A 21,249-nucleotide genomic window follows, 5' to 3' on the forward strand; every position below is an offset into this window, starting at 1 on the left:
CGGAGCGGCTGGGCCCGTGAGCCATGGCCGCTGAGCCTGCGCGTCCGGAGCCTGTGCTCCGCAACGGGAGAGGCCACAACAGTGGGAGGCCTGCGTACCGCAAAAAAAAAAAAAAAAAAATGCACAGAACTACTTTTACAGTTTACTAAAAATATCAAAGATCACATCCTGTTTACTAAATTACATTCTAATAAGGCAACATAAATGGCAGTTTATCTTATTACTAGATGAGCTTTCACATATAAAATGACTCCTGGGTATCACTGACAACTGGATTTAGAAGTTTATTTCAAAGGCAAAGCACTTTGTAATGAATCTTTCATGTTCATAAAGTATCAAAGGTAGATTCGTCTGAAACAGACTAATATACATACATGAATCTCACCCTCCTTGGGGAGATATTTACTTTAAAAATGCCATCTCCAGTCAAAATGTTTCTACGACTTTTGACAATACCCATGATGCCTACGCATTACTTTGAGTATCGTTAACAAGGACAGATTCTGGAAGCTGGCAGTGGCTTGGACCCACGCTTTGAAGAGTGGCAGGAGCCGGGTGTTACACTGTGCCTGGTTGTGGGGCACGGCTGTGTTTCACAGAGCAGTTCTGCAATAAGCCTCATTGGGAAGATAAGTTCGTTAGTTAAAGAAATTCCTTAACCTTGTCCTCCTTTGTGATTTCGACATTGTTTCTCTCTGAAGGATTCTGGAGGCTTACCAAAAACACTGACCATCACTTGTTATTTCCTTTCTAAAATAAGGTGTTACTTTGGTCAGTCTCCCCCCCAGATCTCAAGACAACTCAAATTTTGACTTCAAGTTTTCACTCAAAATGTATGGCAATGCTAACACAACATAGTGAATCAACTATACTCCAATAAAAATTTAAAAATAAAGTGAGAAAAAAAGTATGGTGATGTATTTTCAGAGACATTCCTACAGACGATATCTTTTAACAAAGAGCTCCTTAAAATATCTAAATATAAATCCTTATAAATCCTCATCTATTTTACTAATGAACGATTTGAATTAATACATTTTCTGATAGGTTCAACATTTTCATCAGCTCCTGTGGAATTCTGGGCCATCTTGTCACACCCTGAATCACCTTATGAGTAAACAGCCTGATACCCCATCACTGGTGAATGCTCCAGGACAGATGGATTCTCCACCATAGCTTTCTGAGCTTTTTAAAAACACTTGGCTCTTGATCACACTTTATTCTCAAATGTACTTTATACTATGTCCACTTTCTCATTTGAAGTTTAGTTTTAAAGGTGCACACAATTTGTTATTTTCTGTTGTAAATAGTGGCCACGTGATAAAATACTACCATGAAATGATACAGTCACTACTGAAACAAGCGTGTTATCCAGAAGTGTTACTACGATAAACTAACATCGTTGTGACTGCTCCCATATGAAAACCAGCATCACCTGTGCTCTGTAATAAAAGACATGAAAACTAAGATAATGCATTGTTGCTTTTGAGATGGAAGCAAAAAGAAATCAAGTATTTTGCTCAATGTGGCAAAACAAGGACATGGCCATGGTGCTAACCCTGACATTTCAGTGCAGGTCAGGGTGTGGCATATCTACTCAGCCAGGGAAAATCAACTTTAAATTCAAGGTTAAAATAAATAATTTCCAGGTTACTTTTGGAGGCTAAGCACCTTCCAAAGACTGAAGGCCACTTAATGCTTTATTTTTTCGACTAAAATCTTACCAAAATGGCACAGAAATTGCAACAAAGGCAATGGGGAGGGGGGCGGGCGGAGGGCAGACCAGATATGGCAGCCATTTGTGAAGAATCTTGGACAACAAAAGGATCCTTGATTCCACAAATTTGGAAAAAACTAAGTATTTAAAAATCATATCAGGGCTTCCCTGGTGGCACAGTGGTTGCGCGTCCGCCTGCCGATGCAGGGGAGCCGGGCACACACACACACACACACACTCTCCGTGCTGTGGTGGAGGGACCGCTCTTTGTCAGGTGCAAACGTGCTGCTCCTCACCTTTCAGAAACACTTCTCGGTGCCCTGCAGGGACCTCAGGAGAGTCCAAGTGCCCCCGCGTGACGTCCACGTGGCCCTTTTACCCCTGACGGTGATCACCGTGCCCCCGGACGCCCCCCACCCTTCAGGAAGCCTCCTCAGGCCCCGTGCTTCCCCCAGGGCAGCGCTGAGCCTCGGCTCGCAGGTGCTTGCTTACTGCGACGTCCACACTGACCGATGCGGGGCAGGACCCGCCAGGAGGCCAGCGCGTGGTCTGGGGCCCTGCCATCTACACACCGCGCACCCGTCATGGCGACCGTCACGCTCGCCACTCAGCCCAGACGTTGCAAACATCTGCAGGCGCTCTGTGCTCCTCAGCAGCTTGGCACTGGCAAGGGTCTCCTGGAGCACGTCATCCCGGGGCAGCCACCCCGACTTAACCCAGGACTCAGCACGAGGGCTGACACGCGTGCACCTGAAACAAATCTCATCGGGCATCGGGACCAGAACTCTTACTGGTCTACCGTCCACACCTGGTGAGAGGCCGGCGTCCTCTCCTGAAGGAGAACGTCCCTGGGCCCCCGACCAGGTCTGCCACCCTCGGAATGACATCTTCGCACCTGCCCCGCCACACCTGCCACAGCTGCACAGGTATCTTTACCATGTTTCTCACGTCCCGTTAGACCGTGAGGATCAGGAGAGGCAACGTTCCCCTCACCTGCGCACGCAGGGCTCCAACATGCACACCTGAGAAGGACTCTGGATCTCCCTCACTCTCCACACTAGTGGAGGAACACAGGTAAGTTTTTTTTAAAGCTGAATTTTACCTTTGGCCTGTGTTTGTGTGTACAATTGAATATGCCTCCACTGGTACTGTTTTATGAAAAGAACTCACTGCACTAATTCTGGAAAATCATACAAATCTTCAAATATAGTACAAATGGCAGATCCCTGTGGCCAAACCTTTAGTCTGCAGGCAAAGACTGAGCTGAGAAGCTGAAACACCACTTCATATCATGGCTTCTTTCTGAAGCTGAGAATTCTGTATTACTTACAAAAAACTTAGACAGCAATCAAAATAATATAAACTGCAAGAAAAATCTGGCACTTTACCTTTGTTCTTACAAAGAAGGACTTGTCCTCTGTCTCCACGAGGTGGAAGAGGAAGGTCCTCGTACAAGCCTCCTTCACAACCCTCTCCAGTTTGACGTGCAGACTGGTGCACATGTCTGCGATCATGTCCTCGTAGGAAGCTGGCTGAGGGATGGAGGGACACAGCTCTCGGGGTTCAGCTTCTCCAGAAGCAGCATGTGGCTCTTTCTCCTGGAAGATGACCTGGTGGCTGTTCATCATCACCTTGTTGAATTCGGCGTATTCGTTGAGAATGAGGGAAATGTCATTCCGGGACTCCTTCAATGTACTGTTATATTTCAGTTTGTTGAGGTGGAATGGAACAGTCGAATTTCGTTCAGAGTTTGTGAGATGATTTCTATTGTGGCCACACCTCTCCTTCCAGGAGGAGGAGGAGGAGGAACGGTCCACACAGCTGCGTGTCTGCCCTCTCGCCTGCTGACCCTGGTGTCTGGGGTCTGAGTGCATGACTGTCACCACAAGGGGACTCCTGCTACGGGAGGCAGGAGGCAGCCCCGGGGACTCGGGCACTTTTGTCGCAGGGAAAGCCCCCACGGCGCCTTGGAGAGGGGGCTCCTTAGGAAAGACGGCGGTGGAAGGGGCAGAACATGGAGCATCTCCCGTCTTCACAATTTGTTTTAGTTTATGTGCAAAACGCAGATACTCCAGATCTAAAGTGTTCTGGGTGAGGTCGTCTGCCACCTGCCAAGTGTCCGTCCAGGAGCTGAGCAAGCCGCCCTTGGCCGTGACGCCGGGGTGCCTCCACAGGCTATGCAGGGTTCTCGTGGTGTCTCTCAGCTCTTTAGTGACAGTGAAGTTAGCGTAGGTCCTGGGGATCCCACGGAGATCTCGGATTTGGACGTAACAGGGCACACATTTATCTTCCTTCTTTAATCCCACGGGCCAGCCTCTGGGAGGAATGCCCGTCTCCAGCCCTGGAACCTGGCTCGAGTAGCCCCAGTCATCATGATCACTATTGTTTAGGTTCAGGAAAGAGTCAAAACCAGAAGTACGTTCTTTTTTCTCGGTGTGACTACATCTCAAAGTACAGGACTCTTCCGTATCTAATCTGGGGTTTCCACACTCACCGAAAGAGTCTTGATCTGAGTCTCCAGAAAGTGGTTCATAATGGATGTCAGAGTTCACACTGATATCCACGCCTCCACCTCGGGTCACAGAGCCCCCCTCAGCCCTCAGCCCCTCATCAGCACTCTTATCTTCCACCTGCTCTTCAAAGACCCCACAAACAAGAGGGGCCCAAGATTTGGGAACAAAGGAAGCAGAAGGCTCTGTATCGATAGTTTCACCGGGTGCTGCTGTCTTATGGTAAGAATCAGCATGTAAATACACGGGGAAAAGCCCACCATTCAGCAGATCTCTTGCTGCACACGGTGACCCATCTTGCAGCATGTGGGCCGGTTTGTGTCTGCCTTCTGAAGAGGTGATGTGCAGCTGAGAGCCGACACCTCCTAGATCTATAGCTCTTTCACGTAACTCAGCTCCAGTTTCATTATTCTTGAGCAGACTGGCCATTCTGACGAACGCGATTTCCTGTGTTTGAAACTCCATCCCTGCATTGCTGGGTCCTGCCCTGTGGGTTCGGGTGGCCCCTCCCGAGGAGAGGGTGGGCTTGGGGAGCTCCAGGTACCCGCGGGCCTGCACAGCCTCAGCTCCGGCAACTGGGTCAAAGCGCAAGGACTTAACCAGGATGTAACAGCGTTCGTTTGTTTTCAAATCACTGCTCGAGACATTTTCCTTAAGGCTCTTAGGGCTGGTCTGCTGTTTTAATGACACATTCACACCACTTGGTGTGGTTGTAGAAACAAACGTGTCGGCAAAAGACTTATTTTCAAGGATCTTCTGAGGGCTAAACGGAGGCTCACTGGTCTCCACGACAAGATGACTTAGGTGGGGATTTCCGTTCTCTACGCTCATTGGCTGCAGTGGATTTCTTGACGTTACCAGGTTTTCTAGAGAATCTTTGCATGTGGCAGCTGAGGCAGGCTGGTTTAACTCTGCATCATGGTGTGGCACCTTTTCTGAGAAAGAGTAACCCTCACCACACTCACTTGGGACAATTTCCTCAGTGACTTCACTAGGAAGGGTTAAAAATCTATCTTTTCTTCCTAGGTGATTTTTTAGTATTAGAGGCATTTCAGCAGAAAGCTGCATTTGTTGTATCTGAGTTAAGTTATCTTGTCCCACTGGATGGGTGGGACCAACAAAAGAATTTTCTTTTTCTGTTATGGCCAAATCTACTGACTCAACCTGGGAGGATCTGTCACTTTTCTCACAGTGTGCACCACAGAGTTTAAAACTACTTGGAGATACAGCCCAAGCTGGTTGTGCTTCTTCACCTGGTACCTGGCAGTCAGGGCTAGAAGCTGGTGACACTTCTTCAATTAAAGAACCGAAGGGGAAGTCTGAAGCAACATGAACTTCCTCTGCAAACTCAAGGGCACAGGTTTCTTTAGCAAGTATGAAAGCCACCGTCTGTAAGTTATCACCTTGTCTCTCACTTTCTAGTGGTTTCACTGACGTGTGATCAGCAGCGTTCACGTCGGGCACCTCTTCGGGCTCAGTTATTTCGTCCGCTGTCTCCTGAAGCTCTAAGCAGGGTAACGGGGCTTTCTGCTGCCGCTCCACTTCACCAGCGGGGGCGTCTTCCCTGGGACTCGTGGGCGGTGATATGGTGAGAGTGAGGTCAAGATCAGAATCCTCCTCTGATAACTCGAGGCTGACTTCCTCTCTATTCACAGATAGGCTGCTTTGTTTGGTAAATGCAGAATTAAACGATTCAAAACTCATATTTTCACTGTTTAGACCACTCTTGTCATTCTCTAGTTCTGAAGAGCCATCCGAAGCATTCCTCATTGATGGGATGCAGTCAAGTGAATCCTTTTCTTCCAAGGGGGCAGAGGCTGACGATGAGACTACTTCTTCAAGCTGTGACGGCTCTACAATCTCTTCCGAAGAGATGCTAAAGAGACTCTGAGTCGACAGAAAACATTCTTGAGAGAGCTTCATTTCTTCTCTGGGTAACAAATAATTAGAACTTTTAACCAGTGAGAATGCCTCTGTTACCAGGGAGTTATCAGATGGCGATGGTGAGCCTGCAACAGCCTGTCCTTTCTGTAATGAACACATTTCTTTAGCAAGTGTCTCTCTACTCACTGAGGAGGCACAAAGGTACTTAGCGCCTTGTTGTCCTGACATTGCTGGAGAGGGAATGTCCCTAAGACCCTGTGTCTGTGCCTTTTCAAATGCGGACACAGGATGTCTAAGGCTTGTAGCAGGTGATACTTGTTTAATCAACTCCACATTAAAGGTTGTAGGTTTATCAGCTCTATTTACAACTTCTGTCTGGATTGGTGCATAAGCATTTTTTTCAAAAGTGAATGTAACCGGTTCCAGATTAATCATTACATACCCCGTATCATCCTTCCCTTCCAACAATGGCTGACATTCTTTGTTTATGGGGCTGCTATGATGGATAAGGCCCTGCAAAGCACCTGTTTTTGTTTGCATTTTTGCATGAAAAACATCAGCTTTGCTTTCAAGGGTGCTGTACACAGACTTTTGACAAATCATTGACGGATTGCTGATCCCATCGTAAGTCCCGGCGAATGTGGATTGTGTGACAGTATCATTATAAGAAGTCACCTGTGTGCTATCAAGTGGTTCAAAGGTTTTATCTTCAGCAGGAATAGAAGACGCATTAGTTTGGGTGCTTCCAATGCTAGAAAGCACAAGATTAGAGGTCTCTAGTTTATCTGATGACGCTTGTTCGGCTTTCCCCCCAATTATCTGAAACGATAAAAGCAAAAGAAATAAATTAATTAAAAAAATCAAGAGCCAAATAGATCTTTTTTTCAAGCACTTACATATGTGAAGAACAGAACAGACAAAGATCAATTTTAGTTTGCTCTGTTCCTTTGAATCTTCATAGGGTAGAGATCAAGCAAATCCCTCTCCTCTTAGATAGGCTTAAAATACCCCCCAAATAGGAATTTGTTTTATCTAAATACACACACACGAGAACTCCAAAACTTTCTTAGTTGCACAGCCTTTTTTCTTTTTTTTAATGGACTTTTGGGAAGAAAAGTGGCTAGACCACTGGCAATTTAACGACTTGAAAATGCAGCCTGTTTGCTAAATAGCATCACTTAATTCAGAAAGGCAGCAGTAGAGGAAAAAGTACTCAATTAATTTAAATTATTTTTAGTGAGATTAAAAGATAATCTTTAAAGCAAAGAATAACTTATTTTAAACACCAGCTTTCAATAAGACTATAAATACACTGTCATCTGGAATGTTCCCATGAGGAAACACTAATTATTATCTCTTGTACTCAGAATACACTGATAAGCAGCTTTCCCAAGGTATCAATCTCTTTCCTGTTAAATAAAGGTCCCTTACCCCTTAGCTATCTTTTTAGCTTATAACTGGACATAATCTCTCTCTCATTATAATACCTCCCTATTCAACAAAGCAGTAGAAAACACAGTGCAGCTTGCATTAATAAACTAAACTAAAAGGACTGATTTAAACATTACCAGAAAGGATTTAGGACAAACAGTAACAGAAATACCTCCGGACAATCTTGATAACCTCATAAAAAGGTTGTTTCTTTTATTTTTTTTAAAAAGGCTGAAGAATGGTCTTGTTCAGAATATGGTAAAGTGGATTGATCATACAGTTGACCTACACCTGTAGTTCTGGAACACTACGGTCACAGATTTCCCGCCATATTTTGAAGCAATCGTGTTGTAAGTCAGGACCTGTGTTTCAAATCTCTTGTTAAAAACATTTCTGCCTTAGTCAAAGAAAGACACTGACCTGAGTAATTGGCAGGGTGGAGCTGAGACTTGGTTTTAAGAGGACACGACTGGCCAGATACAAAGCATAGAAAAATCTTGATGGTACACTCATTCTGAGAACAGTTCTATGACCCTCCCAATCATACTGTGGCTGATAATGTTGGGCCATAGTCGTGAATCTCACCATGCCTGTGCTCTTAGTGAAATGCAAACTTTGATAATCCTATTTTGCCCTAGCATAGGGAGTGGTACAGGACGTGTGTGCACCTTTAAAGTAGAGGTACAGCATTCAAGAAGATGACGGAAACATATTTGTAAGTATATGCTATAGAAAGTGTTAGGAATCATTAATTTTAACATTCTACTTTCTACTTAATACTCCTTCATGTTTGCAAAAACATGATTCCTAATTGGACATTACTAAAGTAACAGTTAATATATATATCCACAACCAAAAATACTTTATAAGAAACTAGTGTGTGTATAAATATCTATGTAATAATTGAATATATATGTAATAATTAAAATCTGCCTGACTAAACTATAAATACTTTCTTATTCTAAGGTAGTGATTTTATGTATCTCTTTGAGAATAAGATGAAATTTATGAACCCCATCCTCAGAAAAAGAACGCATACACACGTAACATATATTTTACGTATACACATATAAACACCCACATATGTGCATATATATACATAAACACATCCACAGAATTCGACACTGAGAAACATCTAGAGTGTCCAGATCTTAGTCTTGGCCGGACAATTTACTATGTGCCTCCAGGCTATTCTGTACTTCTCCATCCTCACTCAGTCTTCTCACCTATAAGATGGGTGGCGTGGTCCTTACCTCACCTGGCTATGTGAGAATTAACTGAGTTAATGCGAGTGAAGGGCTCAGACCAGTCTCTGGCCCACAGCGTTCCACCAGTCTTCATTCTGATGAAGATGAGCATCTGCAGACACTCACAGACCCTCTGAGGCTCACCCCTGGACCTGCAAATCCCCACGGAAGCCCAGGTACAGAAACTCAATGTTAACACAGGCACTGAAGGTGCCCAAACCCATGTAAAATTATTCTGGAATAAATCTGTTCTGAAAGCTTAAAAAGGCAGGTATTTTGTCAATCCATTTACTTAGAATCTTGATACAACTTTTTAATTTGCTCCAATTAAAATTCAATTATCTGTCCTGACTATCAGTTGAGAACAGTGAAATGAAACAACGTGTATTTTCCATATTTATAAACAGTTATCTGCAGACCTATGAGAGGTCTGGCATTTTATTTACTGTCTCAGGATTTGTTTTAAAAAATAATTTTAATATATTCAATTTTAGTTTACTTTAAGATTTATCAAATATTTTTAATATTTATTATTACTGCATTTGATCCATAAACACTATTATAGGTAAACAGAGTAAGTATTATTCACCTCTTTTAAAAGATAATAAGCTCAGAGAACAAGTAATTTGCCCCAAATCATACAACTAAAAAAGTTACATAATTATGGTTGGCTCCCAGATCATCTGAGGCCTACGATTTTTTCCCTGCTTTTGTTTCTTCAATCAGGATGGTAGATAAGCCCCACCTGCAGACAATCTAGACTTTGAAAACTAAGTTTCTGGCATTCTAATCCTTTACATAGCTAGAGAATCCACTTTCCTAAAAGAAACCAATGCCTTGTTATGAATGTGATTTTATGTACAAAAAAAATTTCTTCAAAAATAATACCAGCATTTACAGTATTCAGCTTTACCTACCTCATCATTACAAGAATAGATGAAATTCTGGCTTTCTGGGGTCTCTGGATGACCTGCTGTTGCAAACATTTCTTTCTGTTCATTCTGCACCCAAAGCTCCAAGCCTCTCACAGGCGGTGGTTTCATGAAAGGAAGCAGGGGGTCAGTGTCCGGGAAGGACACTTCGGCAGTAGGACCCCTGGGAGCATCATCAGTCTCCAACAGAGGGTCTACGGAGCACCTTTCCACGCCGGAGGACTCCTCAATTTCACTGAATTCAAACGATTCTAACGTGCTATTTATGGACACGTATTTTGCTGGGTTGCTGTGTTCTACTACTTTTCGGGATGATCGTATGACCTTGTTTTGATTGCTGTAAAACAGAGCTACCCACATATGAAGTAAAAGCTTCACTTCTTCCACGTTATCTGGTAAATCAGTATTCCAGGGCCTGAGATTTTAAAGAAAGAAGAAACAAAAATCATTGAAAATGACTATTTAGTTGATTATCTTATCATAAGTAAGTGCCTTAATTATTAACCTTAGTTTTTGTGTTCATTTTTATTTAAAAAATTACATGAACATGAAACAATGAGTAAAATAAAAATGAAGTTGTTTAACAAATAATCACAGTGAATCTAATTCACTCTTTTTACAGAGACAGAGAGGGAACTGAAAATCAGAGCTTTAAGTGGCTTCTTTCAAATCACAAAATCTGTGAGTGGTAGGACCATGATCAGAATATAGGCCTTCACACTCCTAGCCTAGGATTTTTCTCTTATTCAGTGCAAGTTCTCCTGGGACACGATAGATACATTATGTGAATAACAGTTTCAGCAACTTCCATCCTCATCTCCTTGCTTCTGTTAAGTCTGGCCAACTCATTTCTTTTCTATTTTTATGTGTCTCTTCTAATAGTTGGGAAGTTTGAAGATTAAAGGAGTTGGGCAATTCAGCAGAACTATACTATTTTCAGAGTACAGCTCTGGAGACTCTCCTGAAACCGGAAGGGGAGACACAAAACATTTCTGGCCATCTGCCAGGCCAAAGGACAGCAGAGCTGAGTGGAACAAGTCAAAGGGGCTATAGAACTAGGCTTCAGTGAAACAGGGTTAAAGCTAAGGAAGTGACCCTTATGAGCAGGTGGGGACGAAAGCACGAGCTCATGCCTGGAGCAAGGAAAGAAGTCTCATGGAATTCAGTCCCTCACACGTGCAGTATCCCCCTACCAGGAGCTCAGTGTTGTTTCACAGGCTAACGCTTCCTGCTAACAGCGACAGTTACCATTTATTAGTATGTGCCCGTTACCATGCAAACCCTAATGTACATAACTCCCTCATAACTCTCTAACTTTAGTGGCTATTACTAAACCCATGCTTAAAAGTGTTGCTCGCATACTGTCACCCTTCCTTGGCATCACTTGGACACCGGTTAGAAATGTAGACTCTCAGGCCCCATCCCAAATGGACTGAGTCAGAACCTGCAGTTCAATGAGACCCCAGATGAGTCTCAGTGAAGAGTGAGCAGCACTGTCCCGAGGCACACACGAGAGCCCAGGCTCAACACCGAGGTCAGTCTACCCTCCAGAGCCCGTGCTTTCAGCTCTCTGTTATTCTGTGTTGACCCCTTAAGGAAGATTTATAGAACGACCCCGTGAAAACTGCTCACTCATAGCAATCTGACCAACTTGACAAGCTAGAAGTAATTCTTTAAATGTTTCTTCTGGAATTCAGTCTGTAAAGCATTATTTCTTTACCTCACTATTTTACACTAACATCTCATTTACATATTATAATTCAAAGACCAGAAAGACTTATGAAGGAGCATCTCAAGATGGAAAGCCCTGCAGAAGACTAAGGTTTTCTTAATTGTCAGCGATTAACTGCTTGGTATTATTCCCAAGTTACTGGATTTTACACACTTCCTTCTCCCTCCCCAGAGTTTAGCACAAGTATCCCTTCTCACTACATTTATCTCAACAGAAAAGTTCATCCATTTTCATCCAGTGTCACTCCTACTCACCCGTGTAGTGCTCTGATTACAGTCCTCTCCAGGGGGTTGCTGGTATACTTGCTGTCTAAGCTGAACACGTAATCTGCTTCACATTTGAAAGTGACCTTAAAGGAGCCATCACAGCTGAATACGGTATGAGAGCGGCAGAAGTCCTGCAGGCTGGAGGGCAGCAACCTGCTCCTGCGCCTGAGCGCTGGGGCCTCGGAGAGCTTCTGCAGTGGGGAGGTGACCTGCTGATGCCGAAATGGCATCACTTTCCCCACTGGGGTTCCCGCTTCAGGGCCTTTTGTACCATTCTTGGCAAAGGCAGGGCTTGGGGCCCCTCTCTGCTGTAGATGCTTCTTTGAATGTTCTGCAAGGAGCAGGGCATAGGAATGCTCCACAGCAACAAAAGAGCTTTGGCTTGCGTCGGAACTTTCTACGGTTTCCTCAGGCAGTGCCGACTGGGCTTCCGCAGGGGCCTGAATGCCAGGAATCAAGCTCTCTTCCTCCTGGCTGACCGTGGGGTCTGATGTCAGATTACTCTTATCAGAGGAGGGCTTGGATAACGGTCCACCTTTTTGACTTTTAACTCCTCTATGATATTCATGGTCCGATGTACCGCGCAAAGAATGTTCTTTAGAAAGCAAAACATCGTTTTGTGGCAATTCAGAGGAGCAGGGAAAGTTTCTGGGCTCAGAGGATGGTGTGGTAGAGGTAGCAGCACTTAATGCAAGATCAGCCAACATATTTAGGGCCTGGGAGTCACAGTTGACAATGGAGTTTTCAGGTGGGTCTTTTGGAGCCACTGTGATATTTTCTGGTTGAGCTGTACTTACGCTGATAATGTCTTCTTGACCATCTGAAATTTCTGATTGAAGCTGTGAAGAAGTTTCTCCTTTGGCTTCAGCATAAAAGAAAAAAAGACACATAACACTTGATTTCCATAGAATTAATTCTTTGTCATATTACTATGGTTCAGTGAAAATCAACAGTTAAGTCAACATATTCAAGAAAAACCTCTTGATATGTTGCATAAATTGTATGTTAAATTTTTATTACCAGAGTGAGGTCTTGTCCAACTTCCTGATGTATTATAATGTATTTACCAAAGGAACAAGTCTTAAGGAATGTGCATACGTATTAATTTAAAAAGAAATCACCCTTCAAAACTGCATGTACTGATCTACACACAAGGCATACTGCTCAGCTAAAGAAATATACAAAGAGAAAAAAACAAAAACAAGAAAAGAAAACAAGACTCCTGCCCTCAGAGAGCTTACAATCTAGTGAGAATCTAAGACTTTCTAAGTTTAAAGTGTATACTATAGAATGTTAATGTACTTTCTTAGAAATCATTTCCCTTGGCAAGTTATTAGAGAAATCACCTAAGTTCAAAATAGAGATGATTTTTAACCATATTGATGTTTAATTATAATACATTATGATACGAATAAAAAATGAGAAAAGAATATTCAGAATCGCCAATTAATTTCAAGTTTTAAAACGTCAGTTTCTGCATTAAAAACATTTCCTCTCTATTCTATCTGCAAAAAAGCAAATCTCATCTACTGATAATTCTCCTTACAGCAGGTAGTCAAATCTACCCATTGGCGTTCGGTCAGAAAACTGACATTCTCAGGTGGTTTACTTGCCTTCTCAGGACTTTGCTTCAGCCTTTTAAAATGTGGTTATCATGAAGGACAGAGTTCTCAACAATACTGGGCAGTGAGTACCTGTAGCAGGTGGCTGGATGGACAGAAAAGCCAACTGTGCTCCTCTTTATACTTTAGTAGTAGCAGGTCAGAAATAAATTACTGACCTGTCTGCCAAGCCCAATGACAGTACATTTACAGAGAAAACTCTGGCCTATGAGGTCATCAAACAGAATGACAAGAGTGTGTGTATGGTGAGAAGGGTAAAATTAATCAACCACTGCCCAGTTTTTATTTAAAATATCAAAGCCCAACGGGGTGAGGTACGAGAAAGTGGCCCGAAGAGAGTTGTCTCGTGAACCCCCCGGGTATGTACTGGAAACACGTTCATTTTAGGATCTGATGTGTTTACTGACACTAAGTTCATGCTATCCTTAAATACTATGGTTCTTACACTGAGTATCACTATGAGGAAGGTCTAATATAGAGAACACTGTATTGAGTCAAGAAAAAGGGTTCATTTTAATAAATGTGTCATTTCAGGTAAATCATTTAATTACTGACTTGTTAGAGGTTTTCAATTAATTAAAAATACAATACTGATAATCTATCTCTTTTAAGAAATATAGATAAAATGATGCCAAATAAATTATAAAAAATATAAAGAGTTCAGTAAATAAATATATTGAAAACTTTAAAAAGGACAGAAAACCATTAGTTTCAGTAACAAAATGATTGAGCCTTCTTAAACTCTGATATTTCAAGTAAAAGAAATGAAGCGGATTAGCATGGGTGATTAAGAAATAAAAGAAAAATTAACACATTATTTAAAAGGTGGTAATCTTAAAATTTTAACTTGGAATGTGGCTGCACAATATATACAGACATTTGCAATACAAATCGGCCTATTTCTGAATACCCATTCTGAAAACTTTTCATTTTCTGGGCTCACTTTTCTGCCAATGCCCAGTTGCATACCTCCTCCCACTAATCGATTAGCCTACAAGTATACAGAAGCCAATTCAGCACAAGGAATTCTAATGACAAGGCTGGGAATACAATGCGTTATGTATGTATCTATACTCATCCTGTTTACAAACTAATTGGAAAGACAGGACCAAGACACACCAGATGATTGGAAAATAGTATGAATTAAGTCTTTAATGTTCTCAAAAACCCAAAAAGAAATGAAAAAAAAAGGAGAAATGAGTGCAGATCAGAGCATCAGGAAATGGCTCCGTGTGGACTTAGCTGAGCAGAGGGGACTGCACAGGAGTGACAGGCGTGGTTCGTGTGGGTGGCACCACGTGCCTGGCAGGGAAGGCACGCATTGGGAAATGGCAGGAGAGAAATGTGGACCCGTGGGTAAGACCACCTCGTAACTGCCTGGGGAGACAAGCAGAGAGTCCACGTTGGGTATGACTCTCTACAGGTTGTACAGTGATATGACTGAGGAGCTTTCAGAAAAATCTTCAGTCATAAACAACATTAACGAAACTGAGGAAAGGGACTTCCCTAGTGGTCCAGTGGTTAGGACTCTGTGCTTCCAATGCAGGCAGTGTGGGTTCGATCCCTGGTCAGGGAACTGAGACCCCACATGCTGCAAGGTGCGGCCGAAAAAATTTTTTTTAAAAATGAGGAAAGAAAAAACCAAGCTCATCCATAATACCATCACCCCAACAAAACAAGAGTTTCTTTCCCTGAATTCCACTAAATTTGAGGCTTTTAAAAAATCTAAAGATAGATAAGAGGGAAAGTAGAATCGAGATTAGACAGAAAACTGATGGAAATACAGAGATATGAGGAAACGAAGGTTTTTCTAAACAAAAAACACCACCACACATACAACACGGTAGGACTCAATACCAAAGATACTGTAAAATGTATAGATTTTGCAGCTTGGTGGAGCTGCACTCTACTCAGAGACGGGTGTGAAGAGGGACATGGAGCTGGGAGAAAAGTGAGGTCCGCGGTGATGAGGGAACGTGCCAGCAACGAGGAGGTTCCAGCAGGTGGAACACAGAACTAGCAGTCAGCTGCTGGCTCACATAAGGAGACTTGGTTATTCACTTCCGCAAAAGTAGAAGTAGAAAAGTAAAACTGCTTTTAAAATTAATTTAATGCCTTTTAAAACCAAATACAGGATTCAGGATTACTGACTGCTTTGAACCATGTCTTTACAGTTCCCTTTGGACAAACTTATAATCTCCTTTTTATAACTGATTATGGTCCAGAAAAATACTGACAGATGCTACTTGCCTGTGAATTTAGTCATAAAAAAGGCCATTTATACTTTAACTCTGCTAAACAGTTCATGTTCATGCTTTCTGCAAAATGAAAAGTAGGGTCTATTTAGTGAAGGTATGAATCTTTGCACTTTCTAATTTATTCACAATGGGAAACCAAGTTACTTGTCCTGTCAGTGTCTGAACTAAAGAAGATCATAAGAACGTGACAGATTTCAACTGATCTTATACTGTTTCAATATGCTATCTTATAATCTCGATTAGTCTGTATTATGGTGTTGAAATTTACAGGAAGAGGATTTCTTACCAGGTTGTGGCTGCTTTCTGATTCTGGGATTCTGATTGCCTTTTACTATATTTACCCTCTGTTTTTGTGGAGATTTCTTCACAGGTGGCTTAGCCCTTGGAACAGTTTTGACTGGAGATGTCTCTCGTTTCCTTGCCCTTTTAGCATTCGTTGACAGTGGAACATCTTTAGTAATAGGAGCTTCTTGGTTTTTCCTATCCAATTTGGTTGTCTGTACAAACTGTGCAGTCAGCACTTCAGCACCTTTTGCAGAAAAGACACCGTTTTTTAAGGGGTAGGGGGCTCACATATTTATCAGCATAGCTTTCCTTTGATTTGTTTTGGGGGGTAACTTTAATAATGGGGAATAAAATATAAAATTTGGGGTATTTCGTTAAAAGATTTTTGAACTTGCTAAGTGTTGGTCTATATTCCTAATTAGGATTAGGAGAAAAATATCAGAGTAATAACTTTATAAAAACAAGGCATGACTTAATTTTTTTAAAAAATTCCATGATCTTTGCAGACTGATGTGGCAGGTAAGGCTGAACATGCTAGTTCACAGCACAGGGTGACGGATAATTCAATTTACACAAAAGCGACACAGCTCCCATAAAGCCATGTGGTTAAAACCATGATCACACTGTAGAGAAGAGACTGTAGGTTCACAAAGAGCCATCTTACATATTTTCCTTCACTACACCTAAATATCAAAGCTTTAACACTGCCTGAAAAATCATCTCTTAAGAGAAGACAGAGGAAGGTACATTGAAGAAAGTCCTCTTCTGATTTAACTTCCTATAAATCTATTATAATTGCTCATTTCTCTTACAAAATGCTCAGCTTTACTTCTCACAGGGAAGGAAGGAAAGAACTAAAGGTGGAGGCACATGAGGAGAAAAAACTATTAACAACCTGCTTGTATCTCACGCAGAAAGTGTTTCAATCCTTTAAGAGTTAAAAAAAAATGTTAATAAATGTTCCCTGTGAAAACATTTTCCCCATTGACTATATAAAATAATCACACATGTGAATGTTTGCAAATATTTTAAAATCACATATATGGAAAATACTATTTCTAATTGAGAACAGAAAACATATTAAACAGTTTCAGAATGTGATGGTTATTAGTGAAATGCAGAAAAGAGACCAATTTCATTTCATTCTTTTGAAGGTTAGAAAAATAAATGGTTTTTTAAAAAAGCTTTCAGATTCTCTTAATGTTGTACATTTCCCTGGGTCTAATTATTTTCTTCCCTACTAAACTATTAAACGCAATAAAGCAGCAGTTTTATTTGTTTTTAGAGTAAGACTTCTGATTTTATACCGGTCACAATTTCTAAAATTTTTAGCATAAAAAAAGGCAAAATATAAGTCAAGCAGGAAAACTGTTAAGACTAAATTAAGAAGAGAAAGAAAATAAGATGAGATGATCAAGACTAGGGGAAGCGTAACGTCTGCACGGGCAGGAGGGGAACATCTCTCACAACCTAGGTCCTGTGAGGAAAAGGAGAAACACGAAACAGGTGATCCTGCAGGGACTGCCCTGCTTATTTGCATCACTCAATGACATGTTTCTCAAACTGCATGCACTAATCCATGGGTGTATTATAAAATAAACTTAATGGGCTGCAACCAGAATTCTTTATTAAATGAAACAGAATAGAAGATATCAGATTGTATTACACATTGTTAGGGTAAATGTTTTCTGAAATTTCTGTTTCAGTATGTATGAATTTGTGTGTACTGGACTACAATATACAACATATTTCTTTTCTTTTTCTTTTTTTTTTTTTTGAGTTTTTGTGGTATTATATTTAGTCATCTTGGCTGGTTTAATCACATCGTTGCTGTTGTTCATTTTTTGGCCACACTACGTGGCATGTGGGGTCTTAGTTCCCTGACCAGGGATCAAACCCATGCCCTGTGCACTGGAAGTGTGGAGTTGTAACCACGGTACTGCCAGGGACGTCCCTAAAACATATTTCTTATAGTGGATGAAATTAAAACACTTGAGAAACAGTGACAACATATATGTTGAATTATAGGTAACTTATTTAATACCTTTAAAATGGTTCATATAGAGAAGAAGCCCAATATGGTTGGCCTGGAATTTGTGAGGAAATGTAGAGTGTGAGTCACTGCTTCATACTGCCGTTCTTTCTACCACCCTCCTAAACACACACACACACACACACAATTTCTCAAACTATAATTGGCCAGAAATAACTACTTGTTAAACCACAGGGTAAAATCTTAATTATCTAGAATCCTGGGGATCCACACACCTCCAATGTTTCTTCTTTAGGCATCAAAATTTTTAAATTTAAAATACTATAGATAAGGTTGGCAAATTTTTTCTGTGAAGGGCCAGACCTCAGTCACAGCTGCCAACCTCTGCCAGCGCAGTGAAGTACAGAGACAACAGGTAATGCCTGAGGGGCCCTTTGGCCCCAGTCTGCTCCCCTCTTCTCTAAGGGGTCATAGAGCATAAGTTCCCTAGTTTTAAACAAAATACACCGCACATAATCTGAGATGACTCTAAGCCAAAATTGTGTTATTTGTTGTGCTCTGTTCACTGAAGTGCATTTGACTAACATTAAATGGCTCTGGACGCTGATTCTCCCTCAGTTTTCAGGGGGCAACAAAACCACTTGAGGAAGTGTTTCAATATATATGTCTCGAGGCCACTGGACCTTTTTTCAATAGGTCTGTAGTAGGATCCAGGTGACCACTTTTAAAACACACAAAGGATTAGAAATTTTGCCCCAGGATGCTCTAGTTTTGGAGGGTCCCGGCACTTTTCCCCCTCTTTAAACATGTTCGGGCTATCACTTATCCGTTTTTGCCATTTGTTCTTAGTGTGCCTGATTTTAGGAGATCCTCTTCTTCCACTCGAAATTGTCCGAGGACAGTTCAGAAACTGAATGACCTTATTTCTTAGACAGGTAAGTAAATAACTGAGTGATGATCTGAGCAGTTTTACAAGTGAAATACAAGCTTTTGGTGGGTGGGCTTTTGTCCTATTTCTTGATTTTCATGTTATCTAGATTAGTGCTTCTCCAACTTTAGCATGCACACAAATCACCTGGAGAGAGCTAACCGATACTGTCAAGCTACAGTCCAGGATGGTCACATAGGAACAGGGTTAACACACAACAGTTATTCCTAATTGCTCATCTGAAAATCCATACAGACCATGCTTACCTCTTTTTCTTTTCTGAGGAAACTGTCCTTTGACTAACTTGAGAGTTGTGGGAGAGTCTGGACCCTTGTTTGCTCCAGCAGGAGTTCTTTTGGGAAAGGGACGGCACAAGTTCATCCTTTTACTCTGTACCACGGGCAGCGTGCTTGCTTTTCTCTTACGCTGAACTCTCAGATTTGATGCTGGACCTAATGGGACCAGAGCTCCCTGCCTTGCTTGAAACATCTCTTCAGAATTCTTTTGTGTTTCTGTTTCTTTTCTTACTTCTGCCTCTGAGTCGTGAAATTCAGGATCTGGAGTCATAACTAAAGAAAATCCAGCATCACAAATTCCATCTGAAATATAAGGAGACTGAGGACACTCTGCCAATAAGTCTAGTACAGTAGATACTTCCAAAATGTACCCATTAGGATCTGAAAAATAAGACCTCAACTGAGTTAAAGACTGTAAAGGGCACTTTTCAGCTGGAGGAGTCAAGTCAAAACCACTTGACACTTTGCCAAAGAATGCAGTCTCTTTAATTCCATCCTGAGAAGCAGCAGTCAATGAAGGACTTTTGTCCACCTTGTACAGTTCTTGGAAATTATGCTTTACTAATGTGTTTAGACAGATTTCTTTTTCAGAAAATGATTTCTTCGCTTCCAGCAGGGCACAATTAAGGGCAGGTAAAACAGGTACCACCTTCAATGAGATGTCATCTTCAACTTTCAAGCCTTTCAGCCCTAAAATATATACAAATGTATTAAAAACCCAAAGTTGTTCTTTTTTCAGAAACATGCAGGAAAAAATGCTTTAGATGACAAAATTATAGGATGGTTAAATATGATACAGTGTTTCAAATGGTAATCTAAACAGCAATTAATAGAAGACTTATGGATGCACTTAATGAATATATATTATCTCCATATATATGAAAAGATGCACACAAAGAACCAAAAAAGAGTCACTCAGATGGGATCACCAGGTGAGAATGAAGAAGGGAGGCCCACCTGCAGCTCCGTCTCATCTGACCAGGAGCCCAGCGTGAGCTCAATGCACCGGCATTTAGAGTTGGTAGAATTATTTTTCTATTCTCATTTTCTGCTTTTAAAATATATCTAATCTGTACCTTATATGACCTACTTCAAATTCTCTTAAGAAGGTAGTCACAGGTGCAAACTTTCAGTTATAAGATAAATAAGTACTAAAGATGTAATGTACAACATAATAAAAATAATTAACACTGCTGACGTTACATATGAAAGTTAAGAAAGTAAATACTGGGACTTCCTTGGTGGTGCAGTGGTTGAGAATCCGCCTGCCTTTGCAGGGTACACAGGTTCGAGCCCTGGTCTGGGAAGATCCCACATGCCATGGAGCAACTAAGCCCGTGCGCCACAACTACTGAGCCTGCGAGCCACAACTACTGAGCCTGCATGCCACAACTACTGAAGCCTGAGTGCCTACAGCCAGTACTCTGCAACAAGAGAAGCCACTGCAATGAGAAGCACGCACACTGCAATGAAGAGTAGACCCCGCTAGCCGCAACTAGAGAAAGTCTGCAGCAACGAGGACCCAACGCAGCCAAAGAAGGAAAAAGAAAGTAAATACTAATAGTTCTCATCACAGGGAAAAAAATTTTTTTTTTCTATTTTCTTTAATTTTGTATCTATATGATATGATGGATGTTCACTAGAATTACTGTGGTAGTTGTTTCATGATGTATGTAAGTCAAATCATTATGCTGGTAAACCCTAAACTTATACAGTGCTGTATGTCAATTATATAATATCTCAACAAAACTGGAAGAAACTAGAGTTACAACACAAACCAGTTGAACTAAAAGAAAGTAAACCCTAAGTAACCCCCAAGTCTCATGGTAACTACTGGTATATATTTCATCACCTTCTCTATCAAATGAAATTTTTTAATATTATGTAACTAGACTGACTAGTCTGTATTTTACTTCCTCTCCTCGGTTCACTCTCTGACTGAAATGCTAATTTTTCAGCAAATCAATAACCTAAAGGAAAACCGTACAGGGAAAAAAGAGAAAAGGTCAGGTCACTGAGAAATAGGTAATAAAATCCTAGAAAATGTAATTTATCAGTAATAAAAAACCCACAGATAATAAAGACCTTTGGTGCCTATTAAACTGAAGTATGAATTATACCATTCTTTTTTTTTTTTTTTTTTTTTTT

At 41.3% G+C, this 21,249-nt stretch overlaps 1 protein-coding gene across 5 annotated transcripts in view; it reads right to left on the reverse strand.

Annotated features, from left to right (window-relative positions):
- The window catches only part of TASOR2 (transcription activation suppressor family member 2), a 77,035-nt gene that overhangs the window by 13,843 nt on the left and 41,943 nt on the right, over nt 1-21,249 (reverse strand). For 3 of the 5 annotated variants that reach the window (XM_028494850.2, XM_028494851.2, XM_028494849.2), the window contains 5 exons: nt 19,072-19,791; nt 15,886-16,128; nt 11,708-12,581; nt 9,707-10,136; nt 3,106-6,930 (listed from right to left, as the gene is read on the reverse strand). In XM_028494850.2, the coding sequence (XP_028350651.1) occupies nt 3,106-6,930; nt 9,707-10,136; nt 11,708-12,581; nt 15,886-16,128; nt 19,072-19,791 (6,092 nt within the window). The remainder of the gene's footprint in view (nt 1-3,105; nt 6,931-9,706; nt 10,137-11,707; nt 12,582-15,885; nt 16,129-19,071; nt 19,792-21,249) is intronic. The other 2 variants (XM_028494853.2, XM_028494852.2) reach the window with 1 other exon arrangement.

The sequence above is a fragment of the Physeter macrocephalus genome, chromosome 11 (assembly GCF_002837175.3).
Source record: "Physeter macrocephalus isolate SW-GA chromosome 11, ASM283717v5, whole genome shotgun sequence".
In the NCBI taxonomy this organism is placed as follows: Eukaryota; Metazoa; Chordata; class Mammalia; order Artiodactyla; family Physeteridae; genus Physeter; species Physeter macrocephalus.